At 41.8% G+C, this 19,343-nt stretch overlaps 1 protein-coding gene across 1 annotated transcript; it reads right to left on the bottom strand.

Moving 5' to 3' along the window:
- Nucleotides 1-809: 809 nt before the first annotated feature.
- lin28b (lin-28 homolog B (C. elegans)) lies at nt 810-15,719 on the bottom strand. The gene is made up of 4 exons (XM_029496722.1): nt 15,530-15,719; nt 14,423-14,613; nt 4,309-4,496; nt 810-1,522 (listed from the first exon to the last, which is right to left on the bottom strand). Exons 1-4 carry the CDS (start codon nt 15,537-15,539, stop codon nt 1,210-1,212), a joined length of 702 nt encoding a protein of 233 aa, XP_029352582.1. The 5' UTR covers nt 15,540-15,719; the 3' UTR covers nt 810-1,209.
- Between the last annotated feature and the right edge of the window lie 3,624 nt (nt 15,720-19,343).

Below are 19,343 nucleotides of genomic sequence, written 5' to 3'. Positions count from 1 at the left end.
AGAGAGTGCTATAAGTTTTCACACGACAACAGAGTATCCCATGCAATATACAGGGCTATTCACCTACATCAGAGCTAATTCCTTATATATGCATTGCTTAAAGTTAAGAGAATTTCAATTATATCTTGTGGCTTTACATATATATTAATGACTTATACTATGATTTATAAACTATGATGTTATTTTAAACTAATTATACAACAATCAAAACGGAAGTCTAGCAATGGATTTGTTACTCTTAACTATGATCTAATCGTACGTCTTTTCTAAGGCATGTATATCTATCGTAGTAGGGGGCTGAAAGGTTAATAGTGTTGACCTGCACCTGAAGAAGAGGTGCTCCAGTCTGCATGCACAACACACACGCACAAACACACTTTCTCTCTCAGTCATGCATGTACAGACACACATGCTCACCCTTTGACAATCAGTTGGTCCAGTCAATTTTCTTGTAAGAGAGCGGTATGTAATGAGTTTTTTCAAGAGCAGCAGCTCCCTGTCTTTAGTTTGTTTTTTTATGTTTTTTTTTTTCTTTTTTTTTTATTCCCTCTGGAATCCATAAAAATTTCCCTTAGAGCTCTTTAGAAGCCAAGATAACAATCCTACGGGTCTGGATTATCGTACTGAGGGTTTTAGAGCTTCTTCTAATCCTTCTTAAAATGAGTTACAGTGTGTGCTAAAAGGATACATCATGATTTTTCGGAACGATTAGGCCTACAGGATATAAATTTGCGGCTTTAAAATCAAAAACACCTGTAATAACAAAACAAATATAAAAAAAAAAAAAAAAGCATTCAAAATGGCCAACATTTAGGTCCAAGTGTGTGTTTGTGGGGGGGGGACCTCATTAAACCAAGATTCATACCACATTGTTGTGTTGAGCTGCACTGATTGAAAATGAAACATTCATTTCCCAACAGTCACCATTCCAGTGGTGGTCGCCTTGCTGCACCAGACGACTACAGTCAGTCAGTCACACGCATTCACGCACGTCCGTACCCCATTGATCGTTGCCATAGCTGCGCTGGTTAGAAAAATAAATCATAAAAACAAATAAAATAAAAGTACAGAAATTAAGACCTCCCATTTTTTCACCGGTGTGAGGTAGATGAGGGGGCGGGTTTGGGGGGGACCAGGTATCCTTAATTGAGCGGAGACATGAGGTTTCGGGGGGTTTAGTGGTGAAACGTTCACCTCTACAGGCCATTTTCAGGATTTCCTCCATCTCTGGGTCCGGGGGCCACGGTGTGTGTGGGGCTCCTCAGGGGAGGAGGAGGAGCCCTCCAGGGGAGATGAGCCGGAGCACTCCTCTTCCTCCAGGGGGCAGAGATAGGGCCCGGTCCCTGGGCTGGAGGCCGAGGTAGACGCATGTTGGTCCTGAGAGCCTGTGGCAGGCGCCAGCGCCTTGTGGGGACACTGAGCCACCATGTGCATGATGCTCTGGCAGTAGTGGCATTTCTTTGGCTGGGGGGGCAGGCCACACTCCTTGGCATGGTGATCCAAACCTCCACAGTTATAACAGCTACAGGGAGGGGGTGGAGGGAACAGACAACACATGGTATGATGACAAAACTATCCAAGAACCATCAGAGGAGAGCCATACAATATCACACTGTTGAGCTGAGCTAAGTGCTACAGCGTGAATTCACCACTAGATGGGAGTATGACACCTGCTATCGCCCTGAATCAACCGTGAGTGGCAATCTGTGGCATGCCAAGTTACACCATGTTATTAAATTTGACAAGAGGCACAAGAGCCTGAAAGAGCAGCACTGAAAACTTTGAGGGCAAAGGTCACAGAGGACTACGCCTGTCGAGATGCCAGCAGTCCTTCTGGCACCACGTCAAATCAAAGTGGCACCCAGACAATTTTTGATGCTTTAAGCGTCGGATGCTCTTATTTAAGGCTTAATATCCTCAACGTGTCTCCGTTCAGGCTCCATTGACTTTTTTTATTGTTGGGCTGCTGTTGAATGCTCAACACCTCTTAAACAATTAAATCTAAAAGATGTCACATCCACTGTTTTTACACATCACTGTGCTTCATCTTCATTTAGAAGCTGAACTAACTCAGGTTGTCTTCATGCGCTTTAAGCTGAAAGCAGCAGGGACACTCAATCACGAAGCAGCGGTCAACTTTTGGGATTTCAAGATGCTACTTGACAGCCAATTAAAGAAAGCAAGAAGAGAGACAGTACACCAGCGTGTCACCAAATTTACTTGAAAGACAATTTTTGCATGAAAAGTTAATTTCAGCCTTTGCTGCCTCTGCCAAGAGAGCATCATATAATAATATTCATTATATTAAAATACATGACAAAATCCTGTTCAAAACTAAAAACTTTTCATGTCAATTCACGAAATGGGGTGTATATTTACATAATAGGTTTTCGTGGTCTGTCAGATTGAAAAATGCATTTTGTTTTTCTCCTACAACAGATAATTGAAAGGCATTGGTAGCACCTTAATTTGGAAAAACCAGTGAAAGACAGAATATTAGGTGAATCCAAAAGACAAGTTTTAAGATGTTAATAAGAAGCAACCTCAGAATCTGGATTCATACAACTAGTTTAGTTCATTTTATGCCATTTTTTTTAAAAACAGCTATAAAAATAGAACAATAATATTTATGAATCAATAAATGTACATTTCTAATTCACAGGCAGCAATAAAAGATTAATGTATCTATTCCAGATTCAAGGTTATTTTAGCATTTATTATATTTACCATATTAAAATTTCACGTTGAAATATTTAAACTACAGTCAAATTGTTATACTGCACGTCTGGATTTATATAAATGTTAAGTAAACGGCAAAGAGTTTCATCAGATGGTTTAATTCAAGGTCTTAAAGCTATCAAAAATGTAATGCATTCAGAAATGTATTTAAGTTCCTCTTAGCAACAAGCACATATACCATGAATGTTATTATGCATGTTCTCTTAACTCTTTTCTTTGCCGTAGATACTCTGTATTCATTGCGGTTTCCACATGTTTAAATGTTACAATAACTAAATAAGATTTTCTTTAGGAAACAACAAAGTTGTTCATGAACAACCCAAGAAAATTCTTTTCTACTACTTGTCATAAACTGCTCATTCCCTCATTTGGACTTCTAATAATCTGACACTTTCTGAATAACTGATTTCAGGTATTTATTTACCACAGCTGCTGATTTTTCTGCATAACTGACACGAGAAAGCCTTGAACTGAGGAGCACTGGTGTAAAGACAAGTCAGTTGCATGACAGCGTCCAGCAGGGGTCAGAGCAACGCAGCTGCTTTCACTGAGCGCTCTCACAAAGACGAGATGACATCACAGAGATCAACCTGCCTTATCTGGATCCGATGCTGCGTTGCTGCCACCTTAGATGAAGGTAGAGTCACTTGACCTCACACCGGATCAATTCTCCCAAATAAACTGAATTATTCAGCTGTAAAACAAGCAGAGAGCCTTCTCTCCCAGATACTGTTTCCTCCTCTCTTTAAAAAAAAAAAAAAAGTCTTCCCATTTTATACCTAAAAAAATGCATAAAAACTGGGTGCCACAGGGATTTGGTAGCTGTGATGAAGCAGCATAAAGAGCGGCAGAGCTCCACTTTTGAATGTAAATGCAGCCTTACAGCCGTGTGGTGCTGTCCTACGATGGACGCAGCATATACTCGTCTCTGCCTGGCAGGGTTTGCTATACATCAAATGAAGGCTTTCTCCGTCAGCAGGACAACGGGGATCACAGCCTCCTCTGCTTAAACCACCGGGCATTTTTAAGGAGCTCCATATGGCTTGCCCTGACAGTTTTTTAGCAAAGCAGCCTTTAGGATTTAGGACAAAACAATTGTTTGAGCTACTGCCACATTGAGATGCATATAAGCCCAATCCATCCCTCTGCTAAAGCTGTCTCTAATGTAAAAGCTGGCAAATTGATTTAAAATAGCACCAATGGCAGGCAAAGTGCCCTATTCAATTCCTTATTATGGCGCACAATAACCATAGCAACAGGCATGTACTTGGGCAGATTGAATAGATTTTATCTATAATCTTAGCCCACTCAGAAATAGCTCACTGCGGTGAGATGTACATATAACATGTCTCCTCCTATAGCACTGCCCTGCTTTGTGAATGCAGCTCCAATTGCTCATATAGATTCAGGTTTGGCTTTTCTTTTTTTTAAGCTAAGGAGTAGACTGATGAGTCGTGCAGACATACACATGAATAATTTCTTTCCTGCAGACACAGAGCATATTTAAAAAAAAAAAAAAATAAATCATCCCTGGTTTGTCATTTCTTGTCTCATTTTGATCGCACTCACCGGTCTCCCTTTGGTTTGCGTTTCTGGATTGGAATCTTCCCCTTGGGTCTCCGTTCGCTGCCTGCACAGGGTCCCCCACCGGGTCCAGTTACCCGCAGGGACTCCAGGCCCTTGGAGGACTTCTTATAGGTGAACTCCACCTGCTCGCCCTCCTTTAAGCTGCGGAAGCCCTCCATCACCAGTTTGCTCTACAGGGAGGGAAAAAAGCAATTAGCCATTGAACAGTGGCAGATTTCTTTCTTCTTTTTTTTTTTTTTTTAGGATAATACCCACAACGCATTAGTGCGAGTTAAAGACAGCGACATAAGCTAGTATTTGTGTGAGTTGCTCTAAATTCAGTATCAAAACATGAAGTTCCACCTGCCCTCTGATACTGATACAATATTCTGGGGGAGTCGACCGTGTATGACCAGAATTCATTGTGAAACAGCAGTAAGGATATTAATTATCTTAGACCTCACATGTCCTTGGGTAATCATAATTCCTTTGGGAAGCGAAATAAAGACGATTCAAATGTCTCAACACATGCTTTTTAAAGGGTTTAAACACACAGCGATAGCGGGCTGTGTTTTACCTTGACGGACTCTAGCGGGTATTTTTATAACCTCGTGTGATGAACCGAGCTAACAAAGTCTGTATAGATTTACATATATACACAATGTACTGACTGGTATGGTCAGGTATGGCGGTATGTTGAGCAGAAATGTAAATTTTTAATGAAAAGATTTGATTTGATATGTACCTCATATTTCCTGTCTGAAGAGCATAAAGCTCAGCATTAATGTCCACCAGTGGGAATCTAACGTAAACACTGAACCAGCAGTTGCCAGAGATATTATCATGTATGTGAGTGAGCAAGCAGCTGGCCGATTAACGCTTTTTCTTTATCTTCAAATAACCGTCACAGAAACTAAACTTATATACAACAGCAGAATTTACTGTGGGGGCCTGCTGCATGCAGCAAACCTGCAGCTGCGGTATGTAACATTTCAAATATATGGGTCTGCTCCATGTGGTATGCACCGACGGATTTGCTATACTCTCTTTATCTACCTTTTGCAGACACACCACTTCCTATTCTTTCTGCGGGGAGAAGAGGCACAAGTGCTGCACCCGTGCAATCATTTTCTCTCAGCACATCCACCATCCATCTTATCTACATGATCGGAGTTATTGATTTAGTTACTATATAACCACTGGACAATGATTTATGCCTTGTTGATCGCACAGAGCGGACTGCTGATAGGCGCTGTATCCATGACCTTCATGAATCGCAGAGAGCCCTGCAGATCTCGGCATAGGTAAACACACACCCACACGAGCATGCAGTGTGCACAGCAAACCTACTACCTACTATACATTCAGTCCTATAAATAACATGCAGGCTATCTGTAAATGCGGTTCCTGCTCTGGAGACAGAGGAAGAGAAAGGAGAAAATGATCAGAGGGAATCAAGTGTGAACCTATGGAGGAAGAAGCAGAAATGTGCTCAGCAGCTACAGGAAACTGGTGTTGCTCTATGGGTAGTCTACTGGCAGATATAAATGAACACGATTCCTTTTAAACAAAGAGAATGTAGAAAACACAGAAGTGGTGAAGTGAAGAAAAACTTGTTCATTACAAACTCAGACTAGTGTTTGAATTCGCTGCACTGTGGAATCAGATCATCATTGTGCAGCAAAATACAAGTCAGACTAAACACATGAAATAAAACCATTTTCTGGGAGGTGTCTTAAAAACAAATGGTTGGAATAACTTGATCAAAATTATTTGTTTAAACCTTGTTTCATAAGGATTACTATTGTAAATTAAAAAAATGTGAAAAGGGTAAAAATGTCACAGCATTGTGCTTTTAAGGTTAATCAAGCTCAATCGCAAAACTACATTTTTAAAAAACGCGTTAAATGATTTCTAAAGATATCGAAAAAAGCTCAAGAAAACATAATATGTCAATGATGTTTCAAAACATGCAAAATGTTAATCAGGTGATCAACATTTTATGTCTTATATTGATTGCATTAAAAAAAATATATCAGTTTTGGGCTATTTTAAAATGACCTTTTCGAAAACACTTTTTATATAATTTTAGTTTGTTGGTTTTTTTAGATTAGATTTTGGCCAAACTTTAGTTGAACATCGAAAACTATTTTGTCTGAGTTTAAGTTTATACATAAATACTATCAGAAAAGGCACCTTCAACTGAACTGAAAAGAATAAGTTAAAATTATTTATTGTCATTGCAGTTGTGTGACTAAGATTTTGGAACTAGAGATGTTTATTAGATAAAGTTTAATATAATAATGAGAACACAACAATAACATTTTTAAATCCTTTAACTTGAAAACAGACACGTTTTGTCTGATTGAAATTTTTCCAAATTAATTTGTATGATTGGATTTTTAAAACTATTACTCTTTAAGAATATAACCATGTATCTTATGGAAATTCTGACATGAGTAGTTTGTAAATTGTGTCAAATTTAAAAACAAAGATATCGAAAAGAATCAATTAAAACAATGACAGGAAACAAAGTTTCCTTCTATTTAAAGAAAATGAAACTTGCATAATTTTTTTTTTATTTGATTATTCAATCTTCTTCAATTTACACATTTTAGAAATCCACAATTTAAAGGAAAGAAAATTTGACATGCTGAAATACTCAACACAAGTAAGTGTTGAAAAAAATAATTCTGCTCATTCTCTGAAATCTTTCTCTCCTTGCACTAAGTGAGGACTACACCGAAGACCACTGCACCTCTGGTCAATCGCTGATGGACAACTCATTTGTTTTTGTGCATTCAGGTATTGGATTTGGCTTTGAGGAAAAGGACTTGGATCAGGGAATCAAAATGAGTGAAAGACAATTTTCAAGAGGAGGGGAAGAGGAGGTGAGTCACAAACTGAGCATGCATCCAATAAGAGTCAACCTCAAGGGTCTGAGCTGCAAAAACAACGATTCAATGCAACAATCAATTCTTCATTAACCAAAACTGCTCGAAAAACACACGTGTCTTTCTGCTTCTTTTTATGTACAACAAAACAAAAGAACCTAAAGCTCTTTTAACATTCAGATTAAAGCACCAGTTGATTTTATGATCATCTTCATCAGACCATCCCAGTGACTCTACAGCCTTCATGCAGTGTCATTTGGTAAAAAATACAAAAAATAAAATAAAAAAAAATGCACCCATCCCCCCCACACAACACAACATATTCAGAATAATGATGAATAATCATCGACTGGGAGAATGTGTGGCGCATGAACCCTTCCTCTACCTCTCCTGTCCTCAGTCCAAAGGCGGCTTGTCTCTCCAGGTCAAAGTTGAGTGGTTTGTCTCAGCACCCTACCCCCTCTCCAACTCCCTCAATGCCCACAATGCACCAGTGAGGAAACCACACAACCTCTTTTGTTCTGCAGAAATGCAGGAAAACACACACACACACGCACAGATCTCCTCCATATAGGACGTGGTAGCACACTCGTGCCTTCATGTCTCCGCTTTATTTCTGCAGCACAAGCTCACAGCAGCTCCGTTTCCTCAATTATGTAATAAAAGGCTGCATGTGGATTTACGTGCGTGTGTGTAAGAGAGAGAGAGAGAGCGCCTCTGAGCTGTTGTATGCATGTATCAATATGCGTAAAAAAAAAAAAAAAAATCACTAATCAGAACCTGCAACCCGAGTTCCCTCCTCTCGAGCGACCTGGCAGGTGTCCTGACCCGTTTCAGTTTACGCACAGAGGTCAGGAAAGGGCATGGCTGGGGAGAGGGAACGTCAGAGAGCGAGAGTGAGAGAGACAGAAAGAGGGAGAGAAAGAGAGGGAGAACACAAAATGGAGGAGTGGCCTGGAGCATGGGGTGCTGGATTGGGTAGGTGGAGGGGGTTCATGGAAATGCCTCAAGCGCATTCTGTTCAGCTCCAGTGGAGGAGCAACTCCTGATCAGTGGCTGGACTTCAGGGGAACCCAGGAACAAAAACCCCCATTTGATCAGGAGCCCCACAGGTCAGCAGAAGAAATCTGGGGGTTAGGGGTGTAACTCTCCCACTACTACTGCGCCCCCACAACCCAGCCCAACCAGAGGACCACACCAGCCCTTTGCATTTACAGCTGAGCTACCGGCTACCGTCACATCCTAAAAACTGATCAAACAAAAATGGATATCTGCAGACTCTAAAATGGCCCGATTATGCTCACAAGCTTCCCCATATGTAATAAATATCTTCCTATAGGCTTGCGTGTGTGGCTGTACGTGTCTGTGTGTGTGTGTAGGAAGGAGCCAGCAATCAATATGTACTCCGACATCCTGGATAGAAATAGCCCTCCTTTTCATTGGCTAGGCCCTCGTCATCACCAGGACCAGCAATCAATACAGGAAGCTGTAACGAGAGGGGATGGGGAAGTGGAGAGCGGAGGACCTGCCGCTTTCCACCAGCCTTTCACTCTGTGGTGACCATCAGCTTCTGAATGGCTTATTAAAGGATGTTTTAAATCAGAGGTGGCCCACTCAGAGCCGTGTGACGGATCGCTCTCACATCGAGAGGAAAAGGGGGTGTATAGGGGTGAACGTGAGGGAGATGGCGGTCACCATGTGGTGTGGTGCCATTAAGTAGCTTTTTATGCACAGGAAATGCTAAGTGGACAAAGCTGGGCCAGATCAGTTCAGATGGACATAACCCGACAGGATGCATATAAACCAAAGAAGAAAGCAGGGAGAGGAAAAGGAAGAAGAAAGCTGGATGAAGGAGGAAGCGAGAAAGAGAAGGAGAGAGAGAAGGAAAAAAAAAAAACCCGCTCCCAAACATGCTGGTGGAAACCACCAACAGCGCTGCTCTTATGACGTTGACACCCCCCAACCCTCTTCAACACGTTGTCATTAGTGGCCCTGACCCTTGAACCCTGCCCAACCCCCATCAAACACTTAAAAGCCTTCATGTTTCCCCTGCCTCAAATTAACAACATCCAACACCCCTGATTATGACGGGGGCAAATATTTGATCCAGGAGAGGAAGCACTAGATCATCTTGCTACATTTATCAGCAAGCGACGGGAAATGAAGCTCGCTGAGGTGACTGCTAATAAAACACACAAGCCTCCTAATAACTGAACCCACTGTGAACACAAAGCACTGCTGGACGGCACGTAGCTTTCCACACAAGACTCAGGGTCGACCGTTGGAAGACAAGACACCAAAACGGACAGATGATTGGAAATAATTATCACTTGAACCCATTTTGAATTCAACTTAGGGTTATCTAAGTTTTAATATTACACATTACATACACAAATACCATCAAGACAAAAGAAACCTTTTCAAATATATTATTTTATAAACGTATTCATTGTTCAACTTCTTTTAAAATTGTGTTTTCCCCCCTCTTTTAGAGATGTTTAGTGGGCTGACTAACAAACATGAGATTTAATTCATTTTTTGTCTAGTCATACGGTAGTATTTGGTATTTGGCAGTCTTTGGATTGTTTATCTCAGGCTGTGAGAAGTTACTTGGCGTTTTTCAATGTTTTCTGATATTTTGGACAAAAAAATATATAAGAAAATATAGAAGAAAATAATGTGCAGATTAATGGATAAGAATAATCAGCTCTGTTAGATAATCTGTAACATAAACTGTTAGCATGCAAAAAAATACCCTCTTATTTAACAAGGAAGGCTTTGTTGTTGAAGTGCTTCAGTTTTGTTTTTTCTTTTTTTTTTATTAAATGCAATTGTATAATTGTCAGATGCAGACACACAAAAAAAAGGAAGGAGGAGAAAAGAGAAATGAACAATCAGCTTTTAGCCTCCTGAGCTGCTGAACTGGACTCAGTTTGTTTTTCAGGTGAACTGCGATTTGTTTTTAGCCCTGCTCTGCTCTCTACTCTGCCACCTTCCCATTTACCAATCACTCCGCTGTATGTGGCGAGTTCCTCAAAAGGAAGTCACGTGACTGCTCTTTCTTCCTCTCTTGCCTTTTTTGATGTGCAGAAGGTTGGTGGAGGAGGGGGAGGAGGTGGGGGGTGGGGTGGGGTGGGCGGGGGGATAGTGTGGCTGCAGGAGAGACAAAGCCTGATACTGGCTATCTGGAGGCAGAGATGGGTGGGGCCTGCATGCCAAACGGTGACACGGACCAGAGGTTAATCTCACTAGGGGCCCACTTTAACCTTGCTACACAAAACACACACACTCTCCCTCGTGCACTCGCGCACACAATCAGGAACCTAAAAACTTCTCACAACGGTTCACATGTAGACATCAACAACCTGGCGGTGAAGAGTGGAAAGTAAGAACCACACACAGACACATGCGCACACATGCATGCACACACAGACACACACACACACACACACACACACACATATATACACACACTCTCTTATAGGGGCTCCATAAATTGAACACACACTCTGGAGGTTTCAAGAGAATAACAGCAGCACCAAACTGTTCAACATTTCAAACTGATTACCGACAAAGGGCAAGCAGCCCCCCACCTCACCGCCACACACCCCTTCACCCCACCCAACTCTCCTGCCTTTTTGTCTTTAAAGAAATTCCTCTTTTTAAAGAATGCCTGAGGAGAGAGCACCCCCGCACCCTCCCCACACTACCCCACGTCTCAGCACGGACTCACATACATGCACGCTTGAAACACAGAAAAACACAGGTAGAGAAGGGGTTGACAAACAAAGATAATGAAATGGCTTGTGTGAAGCTTAATTACTCCCTCACTTCTACCAACAGACGAACACACACACACACACACACAAACACACATCTACCTTCCAAAAAGGAAGTGATCAGATAGGAGCCCTGATGAGGAGGCCTCCCAGGAAGAGAACTCGTGGTCGGGCGGGGACCCTCTCACTGACTCTCTCTCACACACACCCTCCCTCTCTCTCTCTTACCTCCTGCTCTTCCACTCACTCGTCTTTTTCCACTCTCTCGCTCATGTTTTCCTCCTGAGCTACCTCTACCACACATCCCCCACCCCCCCAACCGTTCACCCACACTTATTTTTCCCACATCCCTCCACCTCCTCCTCCTTTCTCCTCCTCTTTCTCCTGTCCTCATGCTCCCTCTTCCCCCTCCCTCATCATTCTCTCTCTCTCTCCCTCTCTGTTCATACACAATCAACATTATATAGGAGCAATCCTACAGTCGGCTTTAAAAAAAAAAAAAAAAAAAAACACACACACACACAAAAACTGACTCCTCAAGTTGTGTCATAAATGCTGAAAATATTATGTGACCTTTGCATCAATCCAAACTCTGCTGTCACAGTTTGTAAAATAAAAACCCGCAAATGCAGCTCTGCTTGTTAGCTTGCAACTGATTAGAAATGTTGCCTTCACCGCAATCAGCTATACGCACATCTGCAATGATTACTCAATAAACCGATAAATTGATCAACGGAATGATATATCAGAAATTACGACTACAGATAGTTTTCATTTCCTAGTGGGAGCTTCTTCAATTTGAGGATTAGATGCTTTTCCTTTGTTGTGTGAAGAGCTATGAGACGCAAAATACAGAAAAGAATAAACATTACTAAAAGACAAAAAATAAATAAATTATACAACAAAGCAATACAAAAAATATATATAATTATTAGCCACACCTCTGTTTATACCCTAAGAGAGATATCCTATCACACACTTCATAAAACAAGCCCAAATGTGAACATTTCATAAATATAAACATCATCAATATGTTTGAGCTGCCAGCAGAGAGACAGAGAGCGAGGAACAGTCAGACAAAAGGAGCGAGTGGCGTAATGAGAGTGTATAGATGAATGCAAATGCTCGCAAAGGAACGGGGTGTTTTGTATTCAATATGGTGATGTTGCTAAAAATGCATACTGTGTGCTCTTTGTGCTAAATGACACTTGTATTATTGTAAACACATAGCTGGAAACACTGGGGGTGAGAAATACACCAATGTAAACATATGATTCACTGAAGCAAGGAAATCTTTTTCATTGCAAAGTAATTTTTTTTTAAATGTTCAGAAATTGAACAGGGTGTATTTGAGAAAATCTGCAGCCATAGCAGAAAGCAGCTGTTACTGACTGCGGCCTTTTTTTTTTTTTTTTTTAAATCTCTGCACCTTTATTAATGGAATACTTTAACTGAGCTTAACAAACCCCATCGTGCATTTGAAAACTATCGCCATAAAAACGTACATGGCAGCAGCTTGTCTTGCACTGTGGGCAACAAAATGCTGAGACAGATATGTGTTTATTTGACTCATCTTAAGGCCGTTTCCCCTCACCAGACCTTCCTTCCCTCTCTGAAAACATCTCTGGCCAGCAGGGAGTGTGTATAGACAGAGATGCAGTTCATTCAGTCAATACAGCAGCTATATGAAAGTATCAATCAAAAAACAATCACACAACGCTGCAATGCACTCTGCACTTTTCTGAGCATCTGCCTGTTTGCAGGAGTGCCTGCATATCAAAAACAGTGCACGCATGCATATCTAGTCTGATGGAAAATTAAACACCCGTTATTTCGTACAACATATTGATACACATCCGTGCTATTCAACATAATTTACCCTAAATGTGGATGTTTTATCGCTGCAGAATTTCAATTAATCCACATCTGACAGCTTCCAATTAGCACCAGAATAACTTAATAATAAATAAACAATTTTAGTACTGCTGAGATTAAGAGCACATTCATAATGATGAAACTTCTATTATCTCAATTTAATTAGATGTAGATTTTTTTATTTCGACTTTAAAAAAAAAGTGCAGGCAATGGATGCAAAACCAAAGGAAAACTTTACACAGCAGCATTACAGACTGAGATTCATCACTGCAAACTGTCCCAGCGATGTAAAACACAGAAGACGTACACACAAACAAATAGGTTGCGAAATCTCAGTGGTGCACTATTGGCTTAAAAACAAAACCATCAAGGTTCGCCGAGTTCCACAGAAATGGGTTGATGGGGAAATAAATCCAAGTCCCATATGAAGACATAATCTGTCTCTCTGAATATTTATAGCTTGCTCGATAATGATTAGTGGGGTTTTTTTTTTTAATCAGATACACAGCTACATCACTGCTGACATCTGACCTCTGGTACACCTCCACACACACCCCCACTGCCCACCCACCCCCCTCCCCCCGGTTCCCACAGGTTCAGCAAAAGAACATGGGAGCCCTTAATAAAGACACCTCCAGGAGAGGGTGTCGCATGAAATGGTGAAAATGCCTCTCCTCATCCTCTGCCGTTCCTTCTCGGGTATTTTAAAGCCACTTTATGGGACTGTAAAAAATTGGGGCGATTTAATGGGATGGGGGCGTTGAAAGAAGGCAGGAGCCCTCTGCTCCTTGTTTGCTGTAGAATAAGTCAAAAACAAGGCCTCTGACATGAACTCTGCAATAAATCAGCATTACATGAGGTAGAAGAGCAGAGTGGAAATATGGAAAAGGGATGTGGACATCAACTAAACAGCAATCCCCAACAGCACCCACCCCCCCCCCCCCGACACCTCCACCTCCTCTCCCTCCCCAGCCTTCCCAGTGTGAGGTTTTGGCTCTTTAAAAACATGCTTTCCAACATGTGGGATTCGTGTGCTGCATGTGAGGGTCAGGCTCTGCTGCTGTCCGTTAGGGCCAAGTGTGAAACTAACCATGTCACAGCCACACGACATGTCTTCCCTTCCCCTTCACCATGCAGGGGAAACAAGGCTACAACAACAAAAAAATAAAAAAAAAAAATAAAATGGGGGGGGGGGGGCTGTCGCTGGGGCTTAAAGAGGAAAGTTTTTTTTTTTTTTTTTTCCCCCCCAAACCCATGGACAACATCATGTGATTAAACTGTAGCAGGGCAATGGTAGGAGCTGCAATGTAACCAGTGAAACCAGCAACTTGTGCTGCGGAGTGTGTGTGTGTGTGTGTGTGTGTGTGTGTGTGTGTGTGTGTGTGTGTGTGTGTGTGTGTGTGTGTGTGTGTCCAGATTTGAAATACCAGTTAATTTGTCAGAAAATAAATAAAACTAACTTGCACATTTGAGAAAATTCAGATGAGGCCTATGTGCACAGCTTCACCACAAAACAGGCTTTAAACACTCTGGTGGTGTGTGTGTTATCCCCCCCCCCTCCAAACTTACTTGGTGGACGAAAACATCCAGAGGGGGGTCGACGGGGCTCCCTTCGCTGCTGGTCATTGAGATAAATCCAAAGCCCATCCGGACGTTGAACCATTTGCAGAAGCCCGATCCCGACAGGACCTGAGGTCGAGTCCGGTCCTCCTGCTCCGTGGACTTGGCGGGGTCTTCTCCGCCACCTTTACCCGGCCCTCCTGAAACAAGTGAGGGGGGGGGGGGGATAAACCAGAGACAAGTTAGGACTTATTTATTTATTTATTTATTTAAATAGAGACACGACGACGGGATGGCTACTCCCTACAGCACATGCCTGTTTGTATTTTAATGGGGCTGCTGCCTCTCTGAGCAGCGTGGGGGGGAATCCCCCTCCACCGAGAAAACACACCAGCTATGTGAAGTTCAGGGCCGGTAGAAATTTCCTATACTACTACTTTTTTTTTCCCCCACCGCCACTGTGAGCGATCAGGGGACGCATGCTGCTCTGTGATCGGGTGTGCATCAAGGCTAACCCTAACCCCCCCCCCCGACACACACACACACACACACACACACCAAAAAAAGTTGTTTGTTACTCCATGACAGATGATCGCCTCCGGGTCGTGCACAGACATGCTCGCTCGGTGAAACTTGTGGAGGATTTCTGTCGTGCACCTAAAAGCCTTTCTGCCACAGAGCAGTGGGGACCCTGACCCCGAAAAAACAAACAAACAAACAAAACAAGGGGAGGGTTAGGTGGTGTGTGTGTGTGTGTGTGTGGTGGGGGGGGGGCAGGTGTACACATGGTCTCTCGACTAGGACGAGTCACTCCAACAATGCGCTCACATTCATGCGGCGGAACACGGTTACACATGGAGCCCTGCGGTGGGGGGGGGGGGGTTCTTCTACAAAAAAAAGGTTTGCTACAATAATCACGTTGCACCTTGTCCCCCTCCTTTCCTCACCCGCCGCCATAGACACACACACACACACACACACACACACACACACTACCACCCTCTTCGCTCCTTCTCCCTCGCACACACGCCGGGAATGAGAGGAGGAGGAGGAGGTGGGGGGGGGTCAGTAGGGAGAAACGGGAGGAAACAATAATAATAGTAATTGCAGAATAACCTTCGGCCATGTTTCCCGGCGGACCCTCTGTGCCCAAGTTGCGATACAGAAGCTTCCTCTGCGAAAACGGGCTGCGGTCGTCACCATTAATCCGACATCCTCGATCCCATCGGTCACCAGTTTAGCTCGCATGGTACGGCGTGCTTTCTGCCTTTTGATATTTTTGTCATGTCTCTCTTCTTCCCTTCAATCCCTCTCCTCACTCTCGCCACCTCTGTACTGCTCTCTCTCTCTCTCTCTCTCTCTCTCTCTCTCTCTGTCTCGCTCTCCCTCCTTCGCTCTCATTCGCTCTCGTGCTGGCTGTGCCCGTTCCCGTAGTGAGAACACGTGACTTTGTCAATTACATGCTTTCATGCTGCTAATTTCTGCCCCTGCGTTTTTCAAATGGGAGTGGAGGGGTGGGGGGCAAAAAAAAAACCAAAAAACAGCAACAACTAAAACAACAACAACAACAACAACAACAACAGCAACAAGGAATCGGACTCGCAACCAGCGGCAGCACGTAGACACACACACACACACACACACCATCAGATGGGGTGTTAAGTGTCTCGACTGTACCGTACGGAGCAGAAAGAGGACAGCCTGCAGCCTGTGCTGTGTTAGTGGACCGTCAGATTAAACTTGATCCTCAACAGAAAAACACATTTAAAGATGAAGATGAACGTGTGAATGTTGAACAGCATCAACATTCACTGACCCTCTCCCACCCCTTCCTCCTCCTCCCCCTCCTCCTCCTTTGGATGGATAGATCTATATGGCTGCAGCCTGACACAACAAAGGCTACAGTAGCACAGCCATAGTGTTTTGGCTTTTGTACAACTACATTACGTGTGTGAATGGTGACAAAAGCCCTTACTAAACCAGTTAGTTTTCAGCACGCATGCTTTTTTTGTGGGAAAACAAAAAAATAAGAAAGCTGCAGTGGCCATATAATAATAAATAACATGGGAAAGAATTTAGTCTTCTGATGGAATAACAAAGATCGGATGTTATTTGAGGTTATTTAAGAGTTATTCTCCTGTAAATGTCTAACCATCCTTTACACGTCTTATAGCAAAATAAAAGCCTTCAGGGTTATAATTTTTATTTACCCTATCTAACACAAAGTAGACTCACAATGCCAATAAAACATGGAGTCACAACAAGCTTTGACTGTCTTCTCTTACCCCGGATTAACACCTAACTGCAGGCTTCTGCTCTTTAAAGTTTATCCTGTTGGCTTAAAGAAATACACACAACAACCAACTCTGGTTGAAGACAACACAACATAAAGTTCAGCTGATCGTCTCACTTTGCTCACTCTGTGCGTGGACATGTTGTTTCTGAGCTCGTGTTCCTAACATACAACCAGTTACCTCCCAGCATCATAGTGGGCACCAGAGGAGAGCTGAACTCACGGCTTAGGAATGTGACTGGAAAACCCAGAAAAACAAACCTGGAAGCTGATGTGCTGGGCCCCGCGATCCTCACTTGTCACTGGGAGATCAGTCCCAGTAGTTGTTGGGGGTGTCAGGGGTTGTTTGTTTGTTTGTTTGTTTTTACAATACTCAGGACCAAATTAAATGGACAGAGCCTGCACAGGAAGGAAAACATCAGCTCACAATTAAACAATCAAGGAAATAAAGAATAAAATGCTTTCTAGTTTAGATAAAAAATACCAAAAATAAAAGTTTTTGGTTTTTTTTACTTCAACACATCTTCCCCTTCATATATATAAGTTTTGTAAGCGTCACACTCGTGACTTTACAGATACTTTTAGGTTGAAAAAAATACAATGAAAGTTCTTCATGAAATACAAAAAAAAGTGTCTTTTCCACTGAAGTGTTTTGCACAGTTAGGTTTAAACCCCACTGCAACTCTTACTGCTCATTCAGATCAGTATGTGATGTGGACCCTCGTGTACACAGACTCCAGAGGGGGATAGCTCTAACCACAAGCTGCAGTTACTCAGGACCACACAGCAGATCGATAACAACACGCCCTGAAAAAAAAGTACGTTCATTGAGAAATTTCCAATCTTATCTCACATCTACCCCAGTGGGGACATTTCTCAAAGGGGTTATTCCCGGGTATGAGGGGAAAGGAAAAACACGTTGGAGGAATGAAACAACAACACGCTCATCTCCACCCACCGAGGCTGCAGAGCCCACCCTCCGGAATTCACAAGCTTTACCCCTACCCCCAACCCATCCATCCCAGCCCCCAGCGCAAAAAAGACCTGTTTTTGAAGATGCTTGTAGACGAGGCCTCCGCAGTGGCCATAGAATTACTGTTTAGGTCACAGGGCTGGATACCAGTGTCAGATGTTATCCACTCACTCATATCCTGACAGGACCTTTCTGATTAGGACAAGTCAGTGGAAATCACCGCTCTGCAGCTCGCTGACGTGTGTGCAAGTTCACCACAAGGAATAATGTAGATATGGGTGACTTTGGATGTGTCTGTTTGTCACAGGAAACAGCTGAAACACCAAACCAGAGATTAGAGATTTGAAGAAAGCTGAGCTCCAAAAGGTTCCTTTTCTTTATTTTTTCAAGTCTGTAAAAAAAAGATTCATTTGTGAGCTGTAAAGAAAACATCTCAGACATGCAGCGATTGTAAAGGACTCACAAAAAACATATTTTATCCCCAGATACTTTTTTCCCCCTACGCTTTGGTTGTGGAGCAATGAGCAGAATGAAAAAGATTGACTTTTTTCGCAGAGATTTCCTGAAAGAAAAATAATTATTTTCCATATTTTTTCTTTGAAGCAGTATCAGCCAGCTGTTACACTTAAGTTGTGATTTTGTTTTCCCTGAAGTTCAAGGATAAAAATGTTTTATCAAACCTGTTTCAACCTCCAAACAAACAAGACAATTTAATCATCACACACACATAAAAAAAAAAAAAGAATTTTTACATACAAAGTTTTTCATAAAAGAACAAGTATGAATTGAAAAGTTTTTCAGGTGGAACTGAAAGTCCAACACCATGTCTTTATATTAGTTGATGCAGTTTTACATCCAGGATTTGTCAGCTGTTTATCTTACCTTCATATGCTACTTGACAGGATTTCAAACTTGTTTTGATTGTTTAGCATGTCAGAAATTCATACCATAAAAACACAGCTCAAATGTAACTTGGGAAATAGTTGGTAAATTTATATCTGTGGCCAAATTTTGGTTTTACATGTTTATTTCTATATTTTCTGTGACTTCTTCCTATTTCTACGTCATCTAGCTGTCCTGGTTATTCCTTGCTGGTGTAACGTGCTAATTTCCCAAATGAGGGACTAATAAAGGATTATCTTATTTTATCTTGTATATGAATGCTAAATCTGAATTCATCAGTTGTTATTCTCCTTATAATCAACACTAACTAGAAAGATCACACACATTTCATACATTTCAACTTCCAAAACACTTTCATTTGACAGAGGACAAGCTTTTTGGTTTTCAATCATGTTTTCATTTCAGATGTATGTTTTTTTTTCTACAATTGTGTTTGTGCTAAGTATAATCACATTAAGTTAACAAACAGCCAATAAACTAATATTAGTCACTATGATTTATTTTATTTTTTTTTAACTTTTTAGAGTACAATTATTTTTCTTTACATCAACTTTCACACGAGCCTCCTTTCTTATCTCCTCACATCCAGGACAGTAAGATTATTTCTAACCAATTTTAACTTTAGATCTACCTTTTTTCCCCCCATTTCTGCTTTTGTTTTAAAAATACATTGAACAGAAACAGCCGGTTTTTATAATATTCTACAAACGTTAACGTTCTTTCGATTTGTTGCATAATAAGGTTCTGTTAATTTCGTTTTA

The sequence above is a fragment of the Echeneis naucrates genome, chromosome 24 (genome assembly GCF_900963305.1).
Source record: "Echeneis naucrates chromosome 24, fEcheNa1.1, whole genome shotgun sequence".
Lineage (NCBI taxonomy): Eukaryota > Metazoa > Chordata > Actinopteri > Carangiformes > Echeneidae > Echeneis > Echeneis naucrates.
This window is presented reverse-complemented; position numbering and strand designations above follow the sequence as displayed.